Below are 19,502 nucleotides of genomic sequence, written 5' to 3' on the forward strand. Positions count from 1 at the left end.
TTTCTACTGCAGTTTTAAAAGAAGACGCAGCGACTGAGCAGAACCTAGTTTCTTGTCTCGTCAGCATGTGCTTTGAAATCATCCAATAATTTCCAGATTTGGCACATTTTGTTTATAAATCTGTTGTGATTTAAAGTATTGGTCATGTTCTTCACCTGACGCACCTTCCTAATCTCTTCGGTGCAAGGACTCGACTGAAATACGCGAGAGTGCAACTTTGCCGTGTTTTTTTTTTTTTTTTTTTTTCTTTTTTTTTTTTCAGAAGTTGTCTACCGATCGATTGAATTCGGACATAGACTGCTTGTTTTTGTTCTTATCTAGTAGCATTTTTTTCGTTTCCTTGAGTTTAAAGCTGCATTATCAAGGCGAAACGGCGGCTTCAGTTGATTACCTTTCTTTTCTCTGCTATCCTATGGATATTCACTGCAAAGCAGACCCGTTCTCAGCTATGCACCGTAAGTACACAAAGCCTTCTTATTGTAAACCATGCATGTACCTGCATGCTGTTTTTCTGATACTGTACTTATCGCTTTAATAAGGAGGAATACATTTGTGAAATATATATTAATGTGCCGTAGGTACTGTGAAATCATGCTGATTTGATTTTTAAAATGTGTGTTGGGAGGAAAAATGCATGCAGTCACTCATGCGAAATCTACAGCATGTACCAACGTTCCCACAAATAGAATGTAAAGAACAAATAAGAACAAATCCTACATCTATATGGAATATTACTGGTGTGTTTAATATCCTAAAGGTCAGTGTTTGACTTTGTGATTAGAACATTTACAATTAAAAGCCTTGAACACTGGATCTGTACAGGTGTAATTTTAACATAAGCTGCGAAACGTAATATATATATATATATATATATATATATATATATATATATATATATATCAGGACATAGTCCCATGGTTAATTATTATAGAAACAAATAAACAACATAATTGTTGGCACTAATGTATAATTTCCAGTATATAATTATAAATACCAATAGAAGACGTTGGCAAGGTATCTATTAATCACGTACTTCCTATGTCACCAAAACATATAATAAGATAAGTGCTTTGAAGAATTCTACAAATTACAGTACTAAGATAGGTGATTTAGTAGTTTAAACTAGTTTTGTGTGCCATGCAATATAATTATCTAAGAAAAGCTCCTTGAAAAGTTTGGTCAAAAAATGTGACGCAAAATAATATATATATATATATATATATATATATATATATATATATATATATATATATATATGACTGTATTTTGCGTATTTTAAATAATGCAACGGTGATATGTGTAATATGTGTAATCTTTTTGCCTAAGTTATCAAGGCTCGCTTTAATTATTTATGGTAAATGGCATGGCGAAATTAAACAGCGTGTAACTTTATACCAACAACATGTGCTGGGCTGGAGAGGAAATATCTAATCTAATTATGTTCTATTTCTATAAAATGACTGCAAAATGACTTGAGTTAGATGGGTACAACTGTAATTAAAAAAATGGTGTACAAAATAATTATCTAATTATGAAATAGGGAAAAGAAAGGGGAATTGTTGTGACTTTATGTTAAATTGATTTAGGCCTTGAAATGTCAGGTAAAAAGACGGGTGTCGAAAATAAGCACAACGTTAACATGTCCAAATGTACACACAGTTCAATTTTAGAGGGAACCAACATGAAAAATCCATACTATTTTGGCAATATCACGTAAAGTTTGACGTGTTTAATATGATAATGTACAGGGTGTTAATCTGCAGATGACGCACTGCGTTTCTAACACTATCTGAAACTATAACGGCATTAATAATGGATACCACAAGAATTCAACTATGTTTGGAGATAACTGTGTGTTTTAACATATGCGTTTCTTCGTATAATGGTTAACGGTGTTAGATAAATAAATAAATAAATAAATAAATAAATAAATAACTGTATTATATGCATATGTGTTGGCAGCCTAAATGACTAATGTTGCTTTTATCATTATTCAGTGTTAAACAAACTTTGAGAATATAGATAAACAAGACAGTATGAACAAGGTATTATTGCTATTACAGCTAGGGAATAGGGAAGTGGTTTAATTAAAGTGAAAAGCGAGCTCTGTTCGGTAGTCGGTGATGAAAACGAACAGAAGTCAAATACCTTTGTAAAGCAACGGATTTGTATTTGTGCAATGCTCATTTTTTAAATATATAATGGAAAATATAATTAGTTTCTCAAAATATAAGCAATTGCATTCCTGTAATTAATGGTATTGTGTTATATTTATTTAATTTGTTTGAAAGAGAAACACTGAAAACGTGTGTAGGCCGATAACTCCAGCCTATATTATGATCATGTTGTTATATTGTGATTAAACAGAGATCTCATTTCCGGCACAATGTTGGTTATATCTTTAATCCTTTAATCTGTTAATTCTCTAATCGTTACATTTCCTCGCTCTCTGATAATGTACTTTTATTATCCTTTTTTTTCGTGTAGGTCTGTTTGTTTCCTAACTATATGCATGATCTCCCCCGTCTCCTCATGTATGTAATGTTATGTGTTTTTTATGTTGTTGTTTCCCATATAGGGCACGGGGGTGTAAACCAGCTGGGAGGGGTGTTTGTGAATGGCAGACCCCTACCTGATGTGGTGAGGCAGAGAATTGTCGAGCTCGCCCACCAGGGAGTGAGACCTTGTGACATCTCCAGGCAACTAAGGGTCAGCCATGGCTGCGTTAGCAAGATCCTTGGCAGGTAAGCAGCCATATTCCTTCCCGTTTTTTAAATATAAATTAACGATAACGGTGCCACTAAACCGCATTTCTTTTATAGTAAATCCCTATGAAATCCAGTGCCCCCTTTTAAAAATCTATCCACGTTTGCACTGGAATTATAGTGTCATACAAAAAAAAATAGTTGACAAACATGTATTTGTATTCTTGATAAATCCTATTAAAACACAACACTATGAATTATAGTTTATGCTTGGCAAGATTTTATTTATTTATTTATTTATTTATTTATTTATTTATTTATTTATTTATTACACATGATGAGATCGACGTTTTGAATTAAACCACCATAAGATAATAAAGACATAAAAATGAGCCGTGCGGGTACTGCGCAGCAGGTAAGTACAAATTAGACTAAGGAGCACCGTCCCCTTATCTAAGTCCATCCAATTTAAATTGAAAAATATAAAAAAAACATATACACCTGAAGTACACCTCCATCTTGAAATCCCTCAAATAGGATTGCTTGATGTGAATCCTGGTTATTTTAATAATGATATGGGGAAGGGGGAGGGGGCTTTTTAAATAACCTACTGATGATTTTTGCCAGTAAGCTGACAAAAACACAAATGCGTAAGACTAACTTCAAATTCCATACATACACATATATCGAATAGCTCATTGTGGCACTAATGCAAATATAAATAGACCTAACAGCAGCAATCAAAATGCAGTGCTCTACTGAGATTCCTTAATGTGCGTTAGTATGAAAGTTTTTGAAATATTTTTTCAGCTATCAAAAGGATTTCAGAAGGTATATCTTTTTTTTTTTTTTTTTTTTTTTTTTTACTTATTTCTGTCATTCTCTGAAAAATAATAATGCTTAGGAAATGTTTTTAGTCAAAAATGTTTTAAATGTTTGATTGGTATTCATTCATTTATTATTATTATTATTATTATTATTATTATTATTATTATTATTATTATTATTATTATTATTATTATTATGTATTTATTTATTTTTTTTCTTAGCAGACGCCCTTATCCAGGGCGAGTTGAATTGGTAGCGTGTCTTTCTGTTACTGTATTGTTGCACATGTAGGCCTATTATTATTATTATTATTATTATTATTATTATTATTATTATTATTATTAAGTAATTTTAAAATGTTTCATAATTTGTTGTTGTTTGTGACAAGTTACAGTTAAACACCTATTTCCAAAATAGTAGAACAGATTATTCATGCGGCGTTTCCCGTACATCGTGTTCGCTAAATGCACATCAATAAATGCACTTATGTCCCAAAATGGGAATGTTATTTATGAATCTTATTTCAGAAAGAAAGAAACATCTTTATATTTTCAGAACGGCGTTTTTCGCCGTTCATTCTGTTGTTCTTTTTTTTTTAAATTCGAAAACATACAAAACTTTTGTCCCTTCTGGGAGCGCAAGAGCCGCCACCCTGGAGAAATAACCAGGAAACCGATATAATCAAGGTTTTAATCTTCTATATATATATATATATATATATATATATATATATATATATATATATATATATATATTTGTTATGTTGTTTTGTGAAATCTGCTGGGTTTACGGACTGGAAAGAAAAATGCAAACAGTAACTTTTAAGCTCAATAGCGGTGCTACCCGCGTGAAATGAAAGCACCAAAAATTGGATATATTGTTATGCATTGCAATGTTCCTTACGGTTGAACTCACATTTAAAATGTATTATTATTATTATTATTATTATTATTATTATTATTATTATTATTATTATTATTATTATTATTGCAGGTACTATGAGACAGGCAGCATTAAACCCGGAGTTATTGGGGGTTCTAAACCTAAAGTGGCGACCCCCAAAGTTGTGGATAAAATCGCAGATTACAAACGCCAGAATCCCACCATGTTCGCGTGGGAGATCAGAGACAGGCTGCTGGCAGAAGGCGTCTGTGACAATGACACTGTCCCCAGTGTGTCATCCATCAACAGGTAAAAAATACAGATTTGCTACGACCTGTCAATAATAACACTAAAGTCATATGTAGAAAACAGCAATGTTACACCAACGTCTGTCATTTGTGGCATTGTGTACTGCATCCAATGTGTAATCAATCAAATTGTAACATATGTTTTCAGTATAAGAAATAATACAATGTGTCTTCGATTTAGAGCAAAGGGTATAGTAAAATAAACAAATATCAGCACAAAAAGAGACAAATCGGTTAAACAACGAAAAAAAGTGAAATTGGTTTATTCCTTAAACTAAAAAAACACTTCCCTATTCTCTATAAACAATGCGTTCAAATAATCGTCCACAGCGGGGGAAAATAGTTCGCGCTACGGAAACCGACATAGTGTTCCAATGCATACCATAGTGTATGATGTGCAAGTATTTATATATATATATATATATATATATATATATATATATATATATATATATATATATATATATATATATATATAGTTTTACTAATCCATCGAATACAGAAAAGTAAATTCATTTTATTTAATAGTTTAGTGCATATTGAAATGTGTGTTTTTTTAACTTAATACAGAACATTTGGGAAGTATCAAGTAGCTAGTAATTTCGAATGTAGTTGAAGATGAATTGGGAACCTAATTGAAAATATATAGACTTTTACTAAATGATGCATGTAATTGAAAGCAATATAAATGTAGACTGAAGATGCGGCTTTAAATATGATATTCAATAATGCCCAGGTTGGTTGTTTTTAAAAATTGTTAAGCTATTATGTGTTTTTAAATAAATTCAATGCGAGCACTATATCATTATTTGTTTTCAATACAAACATGTATCTATAATACGTATTTTAAAAGTCTATTAAAAAACGTTGATTTTTTTAAATACCCTCTGTTCACCGAGGGTGGTCTGTATAGTGCAATTCAATCCCAAATCCTTCAAGAATCAGCCCTTACAGAGGTAGATCTAAAGCTGAGAGCACCACAATCACATCTGTCTGGATGAAAACCGATCAATACTCTGTAACCAGATCCACTGGCAATGGGAAATAGACAGCACAATAGTTCAATATTAGGGCTAATGTTCTAGAATAGGCAGTTTCTTCATTGTGAACTGATAGTTATGTTTCCAAATAAGCTCAGACCACATCTGAAGCAAAATCCATTAGATAACAGCATGGCAATAGGGCTGCCTACGAAATAATAACAGTATACATGCAGGTATCATTAATAACTATTGAACCTTGTTCACTATTAGTCTTATTGACATTTCTTGTGAACCCAACTGACTTTTATTTTGACTGGAAATACACTTTCAATAGAAACCGCTTTTTGCTGGATATTAAAATAACATTTTTATATTTATATTATGGATTTGGAAGAAAAAAAAATATTGGATTAGACAGTGTTACAGTAGCACTTCATAAGATTCCTCTTTGGAGAGTGGAATGAAAGTACACATCTATCTAATAAAACAAAGGGGGCAGTCAAGACTTTATTACCTTGGAGTAATGTTAATTATATAAGCATCATATGATTTTAAAATCAAATGTTTAATGAGATATGCAGCATAGAAAATATTCTCCTAAAAAGTTAAATAGCACTGGCAGTTCATAATTGCACCCCAATATCTAAAGCTGATGTCACTCAAATTGTCATTTATAATATTTAAAGGTGTGGCACATGAAACCATAACAACCACAATGCAGAAGCTCTTTAGCTATCAATCACACATGACGTCTTAATTTAAGATGTTCTATATGCTTTAAATGTTAAACCTATTGCAACTAAATGAACAAAGTCTCACTTGTGTGCTTGTATACTGAAGTCAATTAATCAAAGTAATCTCAACATGCTTTTTGTTCCAATAATTGAGTGTTTTGTATAATCAGATTGTGCTGAAGTATCGGATAATCCGGTTTTGTATAATCGGATGGCAGCTTTATGCTAAAGACATTTTTGTTGACAAAAGCATTTTCCTCACTGTAGATGTCTTTTAATAATAAAAGTAAATGGATGGATGGGATAGATCAGGCAAAACCACAGATACACATCCTTCTAATCTGTTTACTCCATGTAGACCGAATGCTTGGCTTTGGTCACCTTGTAGAGCTCTGACCCCTTTCTTGGCTAAGTGAATTACATCATAACCAGATTTTTAAAAGCCAGTGTTAATAACAAACCCTCACCAGCCCCTTGTGTCTTCGCCGGAAAGATACACGGGTGAGCCAAGTTTAACAGGAGGTATCCAAGAAGGAGAGAAGGGAGAAGGGGAAGAGAGCAAGACTGAGAGTAAACCCCCTACCCAAGAGCATGAGTAATGAACTTTGCTTAGGAGGCACCCGTCCATAGAGCTGGCATCAACATTACATTTAATGAGCTGATTGGAGAGCAAGGGCAGCCTCACATAAGACAGCAAAAAAAAAAAAGTTGAAAAAATCCATTTCATGCCCTGTGGTTGCTTAAAAAAGGGCAATTTGAGCAGGTTCCAACACATGTATGTGATCATTTTTAAATGTGCATTAATTGTATTAAAAGACCCCTATAAACTTTTCATTTCTAATTAAATTCAACTGAGTGTTTAGAAATTGAGCTCTCTATGGGCCTTTGTTTATGTGGGAAATTAAAATGCAAATACAATTGAATGTATTTCTATTACTAGAGGAACTTCAAGAATCTGATGTTTTTTTTTTAATTGCTTACAGAGTAGTTATCACTTATTGTGTTAACAAGCCTTTAGTCTAAAATTCAGCATTTAGTTGAAGATATTTATGAGTGAATTATAGTGTGAGTAAAAAAACTAAAATTGATCCAAAATCTTAAAAAAAAAACAAGAAAAAACATTACTTGGTCCTTCGATAATCTGAAATTTCATGCCACCCTTAATTTATCAGCTGTTAAAAACTGCAGACATTTAAATGCACACATTCATAAATAAAAAAAAAGCAATATGAATCACTTTACAGAAATGTCCTGTTTTTAAGTTAAATATAGAAATTACTGTTAATATATATATATATTAAAAAAAGCATTAACATTACATTTATTTCACTGTAAATAAAATATAATATTTTCTTCACATCCATTAAACTTCACTTCTGTGTCAGTGTAGGCTAACAGAGGGAATCTAGTCGCTCTAAGGCTGATTTTTTATTAACAAGCAGGTACAGCATTACAAAGCAAATAAGTTTGAATCTACAACATAAATTAGACATTAGAAAAGAGACATGCTACCTCAAGGTTTATGTTCTAAAGAAACTGACCTCAGGTCTGTTGACAAAAGAGGATGTTCTATCTTTAAACACTTTTTTCCTGCATGAATTATTAAAGATTACACAGAGATGAGGTTGTACCTTGTGTCTGAGCTGCTACAAGGAATTGCCACCAAATACCTGCTTGTAGACATTATGAAAAACAAGGTCCTCAATGGCTTTCAATGGTATTGATTCAGACTCAAAGCAATTTTAATATTTCTTCAGGGAATTTTCAGCAACAGCTGAAGTCATTAATTCACCCTTCCAAATTGCTTATTCAATACCAGGAACATGGATTCCAAATAAAGGCCCTGAATTTATGTGGCTCACACGAGTCAAGGGGTCAAACAATTGTTATGAAGGGAAGTTAAAAATCCAAATAAAATATTGATATGTGTTTTCTAGAAAAGGCTTGTAGCTTTTGTCGCCTTGCCCCAAGGACAGTGCATTGAGGGAAATTGGAAGCTGCCTAAGTCATTGAAATCAATGGATGTTTGATGTTTATAGACTATTTTTGGTCATTAACTCTTAGTTGCCCTGACACTGGTTGGGAAGTTCATAATTTCAAACTAAATTAAAAAGTCTTTTACTATTCCGCAAGTCAAATGAACACATGTGTATGATTTGCTTTTACAGGCATGACAGTTTATTGCTCCACCAATGCATTAATTAAATATGCTAATCAAGTATGTGAGTTTATTTTCAGGGTTCATAAATTGTGAAAATCTTAGGACTGTTGTGTGTTCTCAAAATCTAAATTCTATTGAAAAACTTATGACTATTTTTAAAATTTTTATACAAAAAATGTTTAGAATGTTACGGTTTATGTTTCAGCTTAAAGTTGAACTCTAAAAAATGGATACTTGATCTTTCATGATTAATTGTTTTAAAGTTTACAAATTATTGTGACAGCTAGCCTCATTTTAAAGTGCCAAACAGATTAAATTAGTCTAATGCTGGAGTAAGCTTGTGCACAGCAATAAGGTACTATTGCTTTCCTGTCACATATAATTTATAGCTTTCCATTTGCATCTGTTTGCCTGTGACTAATCCCCAACTTTTTATCCCCAAGCCCCGATCAATAGAATCTCATCTGCATTGGCACTTGGGGCTGTTCAGTTATACAGAGGTGTTTGATTTGGGGAGCTCAAAGCCAAGAGTGTTGGGCACTCCTGTGGATGTTATAGAAAGAGAGAGGGAGAGAGGTGGTTGGGAAGGAGGGAAAGATGGTTAGTCCTGGGCCAGGTAGAGTCACTGAAGCTGATCATTGATGTGACTTCATGGTTTGTTTGCAAGATCATTCAAGCCAGATTGTATCCATATTTTACCTTAATGGTGCAGTGACCCTTTTTTAATTTGGAATTAAAAGGTGCATATAGCAAAATAGGTTTTAGGACAGCTTTAGCTAAGGATTTCACACAGTCATATTCAACTTAACTCTTTCCTCATAAAAGAAAGCATAAAGCCATGGTAAAGAATGTGTACAAATCCAGTCCGTACCCACATTAAGAAATAGAATGAGTCATGCTTGACCTGTCTGACTTGTGATTTCTGTTTGATCTATGTCCAGCATGACATGTAAGGTCCTTCTGCGGTTGTTTCTTTGTTTGTCTGAAATTTTATTTATCATGGCTTGCATGCCGTACATTTGAGTAGATTCTGTTTTAATAATTTGCTCTTATTTATATCGTGCAGGATAATTCGGACCAAAGTTCAACAGCCTTTCCACTCTTCCCCAGATGGAACAGGGACACCGCTCTCAACAACAGGCCACACCATAGGTAAGCCAGAAAATAAATAAATATATATATATATATATATATATATATATATATATATATATATATATATATATATATATATTGGTTTGAAATGTCTTACTCTGCAAGCATAATTGAATACAGGCTGAGTTTTAATTCTTAACTCAGCAAAGAGACTTTAAATATGCCAATGTTCAAAACTGAGGGAACAAAAGTCATTATTATGTGGTGCTAATAGGTTATGTCCAAAGCTAACTGCTTCAACCCTGAATAAAACAAAAAGTGATTTATTTAGCATGTTATATGTAGAACGATCATTAAAGGTAGAAAGTCTCGGTTCAAAACAGTTCTATAACAGTTTATTCTCCTTAAAAGTAATAATCACTTTTCAATTATTTAAAATAACATTTTCCCCTTTCTCAGTACCAAGCACAGCCTCCCCGCCGGTATCCAGTGCTTCAAATGATCCAGTTGGATCTTACTCTATCAACGGCATTCTGGGTATTCCACGGTCGAATGGTGAAAAGAGGAAACGAGACGATGGTAAGAGGAATGGGGATATTAAGACTTATTTGTTTCATGCCTTGTCACCTTGTCACCTATAGGTTAGCATTTCTGGCTACAGGATCCACGCCTCTCATCTGCTTGTTTAAGTGGCTTAGATTTTCTGAAGTCTTGGCTCTGGGCCTTTCCGTTGACCCGCAGATAAATTTAGCTTTACCTTTTTAATTTTAAAATACTGGGTCTTGATTTCATGCAATGTGATACACAAAGAATTGTAAATTATTAGGCAGCATGGTCCTCGAGTGGTGTAATAAGGGATCATTTTAATGGATGTGCAACAGAGCTTAAGGTGTTCCATACATAGGATATCACCCTTACATGGAGAGTCAAGAAGCCGGAGCACATTTGGAGGTCTTGATTTAAAGTTGACTTTTAGGATAAGTATTATAGTTCAGATTTAATTTGGAGGTGCACACATTTTTTTTACATGATGCTTGTTTATTGTTAGAACAGAAACACACACAAACTAGTATTTATAGCTGACATCGTAATATAATTAGACTTTTGGGCATCTAGAACTGGGGTGGAAAATAATCAATATTCTTATATTTTTATGACAATCATTAGTCAGGGTTATTCTGTTTGCAAATGGTGAAATGTGTTTATGCAGCAAAATAATGATCATGCATCAAGTTAACAAGAAAGCCAATGATTTTTAGTTGACATTTAAAAAAGGAATACTGGCACAGCAGCTTATTTGACTAACTAGACAAGAATGCTAACACTATTGTGTGTGTTAAAAAAAAAAAAAAAGAAAAAAAATCCAAAAGCACCAATTAGGCCCCTAAACCTTTATTTCTGCAAAGAGTGGAATTCATAGAGAGATCCCGAGTTTATTTTTAGGCAAGGGGTTCATTCATTGTGAAAAGGTTAGGACAAAACCATTGGAGCCAAAGAAAAGTTAGCTGAAAGAGCTGCTCAAATCATCATCATTATCTGGCTCTTTAGTCAATTCAAAGCAGCAAACACTGAAGACTAAGGAAGATAGTTCCTTTTTTATTTCAAGTCTTGACCTCCACTTTTGTCAGTGTTGTCTTGTACAATTAATCTTAGCTGAAATGATTAAGAAGAGTTAGGATAATTACATGTCAAGATGATGTAGCCAACCACCCAGGTCAGCTGGAGAAAGCGCTGCTGATGTGGAAGACATTTCAACTCAGCGGCTCAAGAAGAATGATTTTTTTTGAGTGAGTGAGTGAGTGAGTGAGTGAGTGAGTGAGTGAGTGAGTGAGTGAGTGAGTGAGTGAGTGAGTGAGCGAGCGAGCGAGCGAGTGAGTGAGTGAGCCTGAGGGCTTATGGATTATCGGTTCTGCAAGCAATAGGCTTTTTAATGTTATTGAATAAACATCTCCCATGTGAGAAATCGAGCAGGTGGAATAACACCGAAGGAGTCAAGGGACTGATCTGGTTGGAAATTATTTATAAAACCGCCATTTATCAATGCAGGCAGCCTTATTTCTCCGTTCCTCCTCTTCTCTGTAGTGGGCTGCCAATCGGGGAGGAAAATAATTTTTATACTAGATTTATTTATTTATTTATTTATTTTTTTACTGATGAAGCTCTTTCCCAAATCCCAAAGGGAAATCCACTGGTCAGAAGTTGAATGGCAGGGTAGATTAGGATGTACCTTGTCAAATGCCAGTCATTCTTCGGGTCAGAGTAACTCAACCTGTATTTTGATTGAGATTGGCTCAGGGGAGGGAAGGCGCTGGCATTAGTAGAGAAGAAGGGATTGTTCCAGAAAGTGTTGGGGTTTTGTTTTTGAGGTCCATATATTTCCACAGCTTAATGTGCAATTTCCCTTGCTTAACTTGCTGCTGAAAGGGAGGGGATTTATACATGGTCGCTAGTCAGTTTACTTAACACTTGCCTCTCCCACACAGAGAAGGGAGTTCCTGCCTACTTAAAATACCAGTTTGTGAGTGCATTATTGCCATCTGAAAGACTAATTAATGATTCCCATGTGGAAAACTAATAGAGATCAGTTTGTTCTTATAAAGCCACAAGCATAATGGAATTCTGTTAGTAAACACTTTGTTTACTGCATGCATAAAGTACAAAGAATGAATGCTATCTCTGTCCCCTTATTATATGGATATTGTCATATATTAATATTGTTGAAGCTTGAGCTCTTTGCAGAAACTACCATGATTCAATTAGCAATTAATACTAATCCTTTTAACAGAAGTCAGCATGCTAATCATTATAATACATTTACCAGTTTAATAATAATAATAATAATAATAATAATAATAATAATAATAATAATAATAATAATAATCCCGTAATAACCCATGAATATTGTTTTCTCTATGTATACAAGTAGAACACATTGTTTCCCAGTAAGAGAGCAGATTCTGTTTCTGGATGTGCATCTCAAGAGAAACACCACATCTTGTATCTCCAGATCTTTCTTGGGTCTTTTGAAATACCAAACTGCTGTGTTTTTTTTTTAATATAGATATATATTATAGTAGTTAATTGAAAAAGTACATTTGCACTTTTCCAGTATGATGATTTTAGTGCATTAACCTATATGGATATTGCTCTGAAAACCCACATGGACCTTCTTCTATGGGTTTTACGAAAGCATTGCTTTTAATGTAATAAAGTATTGCACACACATTTTTGTAATTCACTTGCAAGCAGATTTTGTAATTCACTTGCAAACAGACACATATATCTCCTGCAGCAATAAGGGACCTTCAGTTAGCAAGTAAAACAATTTTTTTCTTTCTACATTAGAGCAATGATTCTTAATGAAAAAATAGGAAATACACATTATAGTGGTGCTCAGTCAAACCCCAGCATCTGCAATTTTAATAATCAGGCCCTAATGAAGACTTGAGGACTGGTTATTTGAACCCCTGCCAATCGTCTAGAAAGCTATTTGTTATTTAAACATAGTCCTTATTTCACACTGAGACATCAGGGAGGCTGTACGACAGTTAATACATGGTTTAAATTTCATAGTAGCACAGTAGCCTTAGGCTACCTGAGACTTGTTGGGTTTAGTACTGTATATCTCAGCTTGATTAGATACTAATAACATTTAGAGAAAAAAAATGCAGGCGATTTAAGAAGAGTTAAAAAATGGGTCAGACAAATGATAGATTTGTAGTCCAGATAGCCCGACAATGCCAAAGCTGCAATCTGGTATTCTGCATCTCCTAACTTCTCAGTCAATAGTGCCCTCAAAGAAAGGTCCCCATTAAAGGAAGGATGTTGAGATAATGTAGTGTGACACACGTTATGTGCACCAGGTCTTCAGAAGAGGAGCTTCAGGGACACAGGTGTCATAAGAGCCATTAATCTGCCATTGTCATGTGTTATTGCAAATTAAAAGTAGCATGTTACACTTGCTGGCTATTGGTGGTGCTGGCAGTAAGAAGGAGGGGGTGCGGGTAGTTTCTGTGATTGTTTCTTTGGTGGATAGCCCCCTGCACGTTGTACAAAGTGACATTTAAGAGAATTTGCAATTCCGCTGAGAAAAGCTATTAATTCGCAAATTAACATTCCCCCCCCCCCCCCCCCCCCCCTTTTCCCTCTCCCTCGGATGTGCAAGTTATTGAAAAGACAAAGAAATAGCCTAGAGCAGAAGACCAGGCTTCAGTTCTATCTGTGTAAAGATTGGTATCACTGCTTGCAGATATATAAACCAATTACTTCAGCAGCCGAGTGTGTGCCTCAACTTATTGCTTCCTTTGTAGGCCCTGAATCCATATCCAGATTGCTTTGTGTATCTCATTATGTAAAATAGCATGCGATCACCCGCCTGATGCATAACTAGCCCGGGAAAATGAAGCTTAGGTGAGACAATTTTTTGGCCAGTCCACTTATTTATTTCCAGGAGCTCAGCCAAATGAGAACAAACAGTTATTGCCGGACTGTTGATTCCTTTCAAAAAGAAAATCCTGGTAATGTTTTTTTTGCAGGCTAAGGGCAGGTTACCCAATTTCAAGATGTGCCCATGAGCAGGTCAAAAGGTCTAAAGGCAAATTACAGGTTCAGTGTAAAGGTCATTCAAGGGCATAGTTGAAATTGAAGGCAGAAATTGCACGCTCTCCTTGTCACCATTTAAACAAGGCAGAAATATGAATACAATGGTACAAGTCAAAGAGTATGTTACAAAATCCCTTCCTCTTTTGATGTCACTAAGTAGCAATCCACAATGCTGGCTTTTGACAGCCTCTAAAATGACTAGGTGTTTAAGAGCTATACATTGACAAACATGTCAAGATGGCTTCTGTCTGGTGTAACGTAGTTATGAATGCCTGTTTAAAAGCAGTTTCTTAAGGGGGAAAGGCAAACAGAAATGTACATGTTGCGTTATAAAGATAAAAAGGAGTCCTTTTCGGATCTGTTATCTGATATATATATATATATATATATATATATATATATATATATATATATATATATATATATATAGTGAAAAAAGGTTATGATCATTAATTCATCTTGGTACATGTTTAAAAGTTAACGTGACTATATTGTTCGCTATAAACAATGATTACCTGATTATGTTCTCCATTAGATTGAAGATTAATGTTAATGTTTTTGTGGATTGTGACCTGGGTTTCTCAGTTCTTTTACTTGTGGGTTCTGGAATGCTTCCAATGTATTTTTACAGCCAAAATAGGTGGGTGGAGGCATGTTGTAACAAATAAAATATTAAAATATTAAAGGTCTTGCCATGGCAGTGGGATGGGCATATGAGGCAGGATGTCCTTGTATGATAACACCAAATCAACAGATAGGATATAATAGTCAAAATCAGGTTGCCATTTGATCATGCTTGATACGTGTGGACTGGGATTCAAAACTACAGGGCCATGGAAGTGGATAACCTTTCTTTAATAGTGTCAATGCTATTCTTCCTGATGACAGGTAGCATGGAAACCTATGATAACATCTGGCTCTTGTAGCTAACCAGCTAAAACAAAAATCTTCACTCTATCTAATGCTCTTATCTACCTGATCTTTGAATTGGTATAATGCTATGCAGGAAGACAGATAGACAGACAGGCTGCCACAAAACAACAGCTCATGTCTAAATTCCAAGTGTTACAGGATGTCTACTCACCTAGGTAAATACAGCTTTAAAGATATTTTTCCCCTTTAAAGATGTCTTTTTTTATGGTCTACAAAAGATAACCCAAACAATGCCCAAATTAGCTAACCAAGCAGCATATTCAATCATAGGTTTGTTCATAAAGTGTCTTCCTAGTAGTGAACAACCTCCATCCTAAAGCTGTACCTGAATTGTAAACAGTAAGGAGCAGTATCCGAGTAATCTGTTTCTCACATTTACCCAGAGACATGTTCAGTAGTGCTCCGAATCCAACCTGTTTTAGAGAAGTGTCCATTTCTCTTTGAAAACAAAACTCTGAATATTGAAGGCAACCCAAGCTGGGTTTGAAAGGCCCAATGGTTGCTAGAAACCCAAGGAATTAAAAAAAAGGAGAATAGAAAATGTTTGTTTCAATACATGTGCGCTTCTGCCTAGAGGTGTTTTAGTATTAAAGAGGACAGGCCAATAAGCATTTTGATTGGCTGTAAGTGATATCATTGGATCCTTGAAGCACTTAAAGAAAAACAGGAAGGATTTCACACAAAGAGAGAAATCATGTCAGAAAAAAAGTCAATTATGGGCACTGATGCTGAGAATTAATGGAGCAGTGCATTACCAGCAAAAACAAAAAAACAAAAAAAAAGGATGCATTAATTGTGTACCAGAACACAGCATCACCAAGGCAGCAGTGCTAAATGAAGGGAAACTCACATGCTAGGATCACGCTCGTGACCTAGACGAAAACGAGAAACAAAGACAACCCAGCTTGTGTGCTGTAAAATTAAATTAATAAACCGCTTAAACGTGTACAAAACAGTACATAAAATGAATGGCCCTGTTTTCGCTGCCATCTCTTTGGATACCATTGTTTGCTGTACTGCCTTTCCGCACCATAGGCTTTGTAAATGCAAGCATTTTCTCAAAACATGCATAGTTAGGGAAGCTGTGCTTTTTTTTTTCCTGTGTGAGTGACCTGAAGTAGCTGAGCTTATAAGGGTTTTCCTACTATTATGAAGCAAAAGTCTTAAAACATTATATATTTTAAATAACAGGGAAACAGGATACAAAGTAGATGCAATTGGAACTATTCATCTCTGTAAAAAGGAATAATTTAAATGTAAGTGTATGTTTTTTTTTTTTGGTTTTTTTTTTAGTATGGGAAACGGACACAGGGGAACTACCTTACTCCCTTGAATTATTTGGGTTATCTGTAATCTGAGTTCATTTTGAAACTCAATTGCAAATTCTACATCAGAACCCAATTATATAACTTGTATATAATTATAAATCCTAAAAGAAATACAGTTTTGGATATAATGAAGCTTTAATAATATAGTAATATATGAGACCTCATGAGACCACTAACACAAGTGTAGGCTCATGTTGAAATCCTGCTTTAAACCAGAACTGAGTGGCTGTGTGACCCCGGGAGAGTCACTTTCCTGTGCCTCAGTCCCACTTAGCTGTAAAACTTTGAGGCAAGACCCCACTGTGAAGAAGACGTGACACCTGGTTTGAGCCCAAGATGAGTAATTAAAGCAAAGATCAATGAATTAACACAGCTAAATTAGGCTTACGAAAAACACTTTTGCTGATACGATCTTATCAGGATCATGAAGAGATAAAAGCAGGACATGTGTTTTCCTTGTCGTAATACAGATAGAAACAGAAGATAGTTGTAAATAAACAATCCACAAAATGTATCCTTTATGGAGCAACAGACTGTCTTTAGACTTTAACCGAAGAGGACACAAAACACGAGCAGTGTCTTCACGCACTCTTATCTCGTTAATATTTCAATGATGTGCTCTCTTTCCGCAATTTGTCTGTTCACTAATGCAGGTAAACGCTGAGTGTTCTGGAGCACACAATGGCTCGGGCCCACCTCCTGCTATGGGTCGTGACCCCTAGGTGTCAAACCCGTAGAGAGGAGCCTGTTTTATAGAGCTGGTTATCTGATCTGATAGTCTGGTCCCTCGTTACTGGAGTGTTAATACTGAGAGATGTCAAAATGAATAGACTCAAGTGTGACAATGATCAATAAAATACCGACAAAACCTCGCAGAGGGAGGCTTTTACAGATATAGCCCCAGAGTTTTCCTGATTAAACTTAATTAATGTTACATCACAGCTAATCTGGAAAAGCCCTACTAACTGCTTGGAGTCTTAGGAGAATGTGCTTTTCAGGCTGTATAGCACCATAAGAAAAGTAGCAGGCCATAAAAGGATCATCAGTTATTTTTTTATTTTTTATAATGCTGTCCTTAACAGACATACTGATAGCATCCAGCGATATTTTCATTTTGACACACGTTTAAGGAAGTTCTCATACAAAAACTATTAACAACGATTATGAACTATTATGAAACTGCAGTGCTGCTTTTTATTTGTCACAGTAATTCAAACATCCTTTAAATCAGCTCCTTAGATGTTAAATAAACATATTGCTTATTAGATTGTTTTTATTTAGTATAAAGCATCCACTTCTCAGAAGGGTTAAATGTATCCACACTTTAAAGAACAAAGCGTTCGAAATTAACTGTGTAATTGCTTTTTAGTTCACACAGCTGCCTAGTTGCAGCTGCTGTGAGGAAAGTCTGTAAGGTTTATTATTTTGCCTATGGGAAGCATGCTCCACTGTAGTGAATGACAAATGCCGTGTTATCGATCGCATTTTGTACTCAGGCCAGCTGATAGAAAGTAATTAATGACTCTATTTGCTTCAGTACCGAAGAGAACAATTGAGTTTGATACAGCAACAACTGGCAGTGGTGTGAAAGGCCCCCGAGGGAGCTGTCCATGAAAAATGCCTGCTTGGAGATATGTGGTCCGGCCCCTGGGATGTGAAAAGATATATAATATACTCACAGGTTGAAAAATGTAAATATTTTTAACAGGATATATATATATATATATATATATATATATATATATATACACACACACACACACACACACACTATGATATTCAATTACATTTAAAATAAAATCCTTTATCTTAATAGCTGTATGTTCAATATGTTTAAGGTGAATTACATTAACATTACATATAATTTTTATATATTTTATGATACAGTTAGTGTATTACAATATATGTTTTATTTATTTATACAGTATATATCCTAAATATTAAGAATCTCTCTCTTTATATCTATCTATCTATCTATCTATCTATCTGTTTAGGTATATAAACAGACACGTGTATACATCCAGTATAGCCGCATATATGCAATACAGTTCTGTATATATTTTGTTCTCCGTGAGACTGTGGCTCATCCTCTGGCCCCAACCATTGAAAAAGGTCAAGCTGCAAAATGGAATGGCAATAACGCCCTGAAATGGTACTATCAGTGAAACATGATTGATCAATTGAATTCCATAGCAGAGAAAAATGTGGGATTAAGTAGAGTATTATACGCACAATGAGTTGAGGCATGATGTTCATTTCAAGTTCATTTCGTCTGCCTCCTGCCACCAGATCAGGCAATCAATAGGAGCCTTGCATATCATATATCACAGCTCTCTCGCTGAGGAGAGAACATAATCTGCTGCAAATTTAGAATGACAGATTTGTAAGGGAGCTGAAGCCCTCCTGAATAAACGGCAGAGCGGTGAGGCAGCAGCCACTGCTGTTGCAGTTCGATTGGTGCTGAAGGTTTTTAAGAGGTTTAAGGTGTCTTACACAAGCAACAAAGAGAGAGAGAGAGAGAGAGAGAGAGAGAGAGAGAGAGAAGGTATCCCCCTTGAAATATGAGGGTAATAAGGTCAAAGTTCAGGTAAAAGGCTCATATTTTCTGAACTGGTTATCATGAAATGATTAACTGGTTTATGTTGACTGTAAAAATGCTATTGTATTGATGCCAACCTCTAGTTTTCAAAAATAAATGCATCACCTAAATAAACAAAGCAAAATCAGATTGTATAGGCAATCTTGTCTTTAAAAAACTAACTTTATATGGCATAGCCTAATGTAAACCCGCTGAACAAAATGCATATTTAACTAAGACACCTGCACTCCACAACAAGTATAAATTTGTGCTGATAGTAATCCATCAATTCCCACAGACCTGTCATATCATGAAGGTGCTAATACTGTGGTAGTTTCCAGTGGTTCCTAATGCAGTGTGTAAAA

General features: G+C 34.8%; 1 protein-coding gene across 5 annotated transcripts in view; it reads left to right on the forward strand.

Annotated features, from left to right (window-relative positions):
• The first annotated feature begins 222 nt into the window (after positions 1–222).
• The window catches only part of pax2a (paired box 2a), a 36,250-nt gene continuing 16,970 nt past the window's right edge, over positions 223–19,502 (forward strand). For 3 of the 5 annotated variants that reach the window (XM_058985012.1, XM_058985014.1, XM_058985013.1), the window contains exons 1-5: positions 268–455; positions 2,579–2,744; positions 4,527–4,724; positions 9,668–9,753; positions 10,156–10,275. In XM_058985012.1, coding sequence (XP_058840995.1) covers positions 413–455; positions 2,579–2,744; positions 4,527–4,724; positions 9,668–9,753; positions 10,156–10,275 — 613 coding nt within the window. In that variant the 5' untranslated portion in view covers positions 268–412. Of the gene's footprint in view, positions 456–2,578; positions 2,745–3,412; positions 3,537–4,526; positions 4,725–9,667; positions 9,754–10,155; positions 10,276–19,502 lie in introns of those variants that run through there. The other 2 variants (XM_058985016.1, XM_058985015.1) reach the window with 2 other exon arrangements.

The sequence above is a fragment of the Acipenser ruthenus genome, chromosome 13 (assembly GCF_902713425.1).
Source record: "Acipenser ruthenus chromosome 13, fAciRut3.2 maternal haplotype, whole genome shotgun sequence".
Taxonomy (NCBI): Eukaryota; Metazoa; Chordata; class Actinopteri; order Acipenseriformes; family Acipenseridae; genus Acipenser; species Acipenser ruthenus.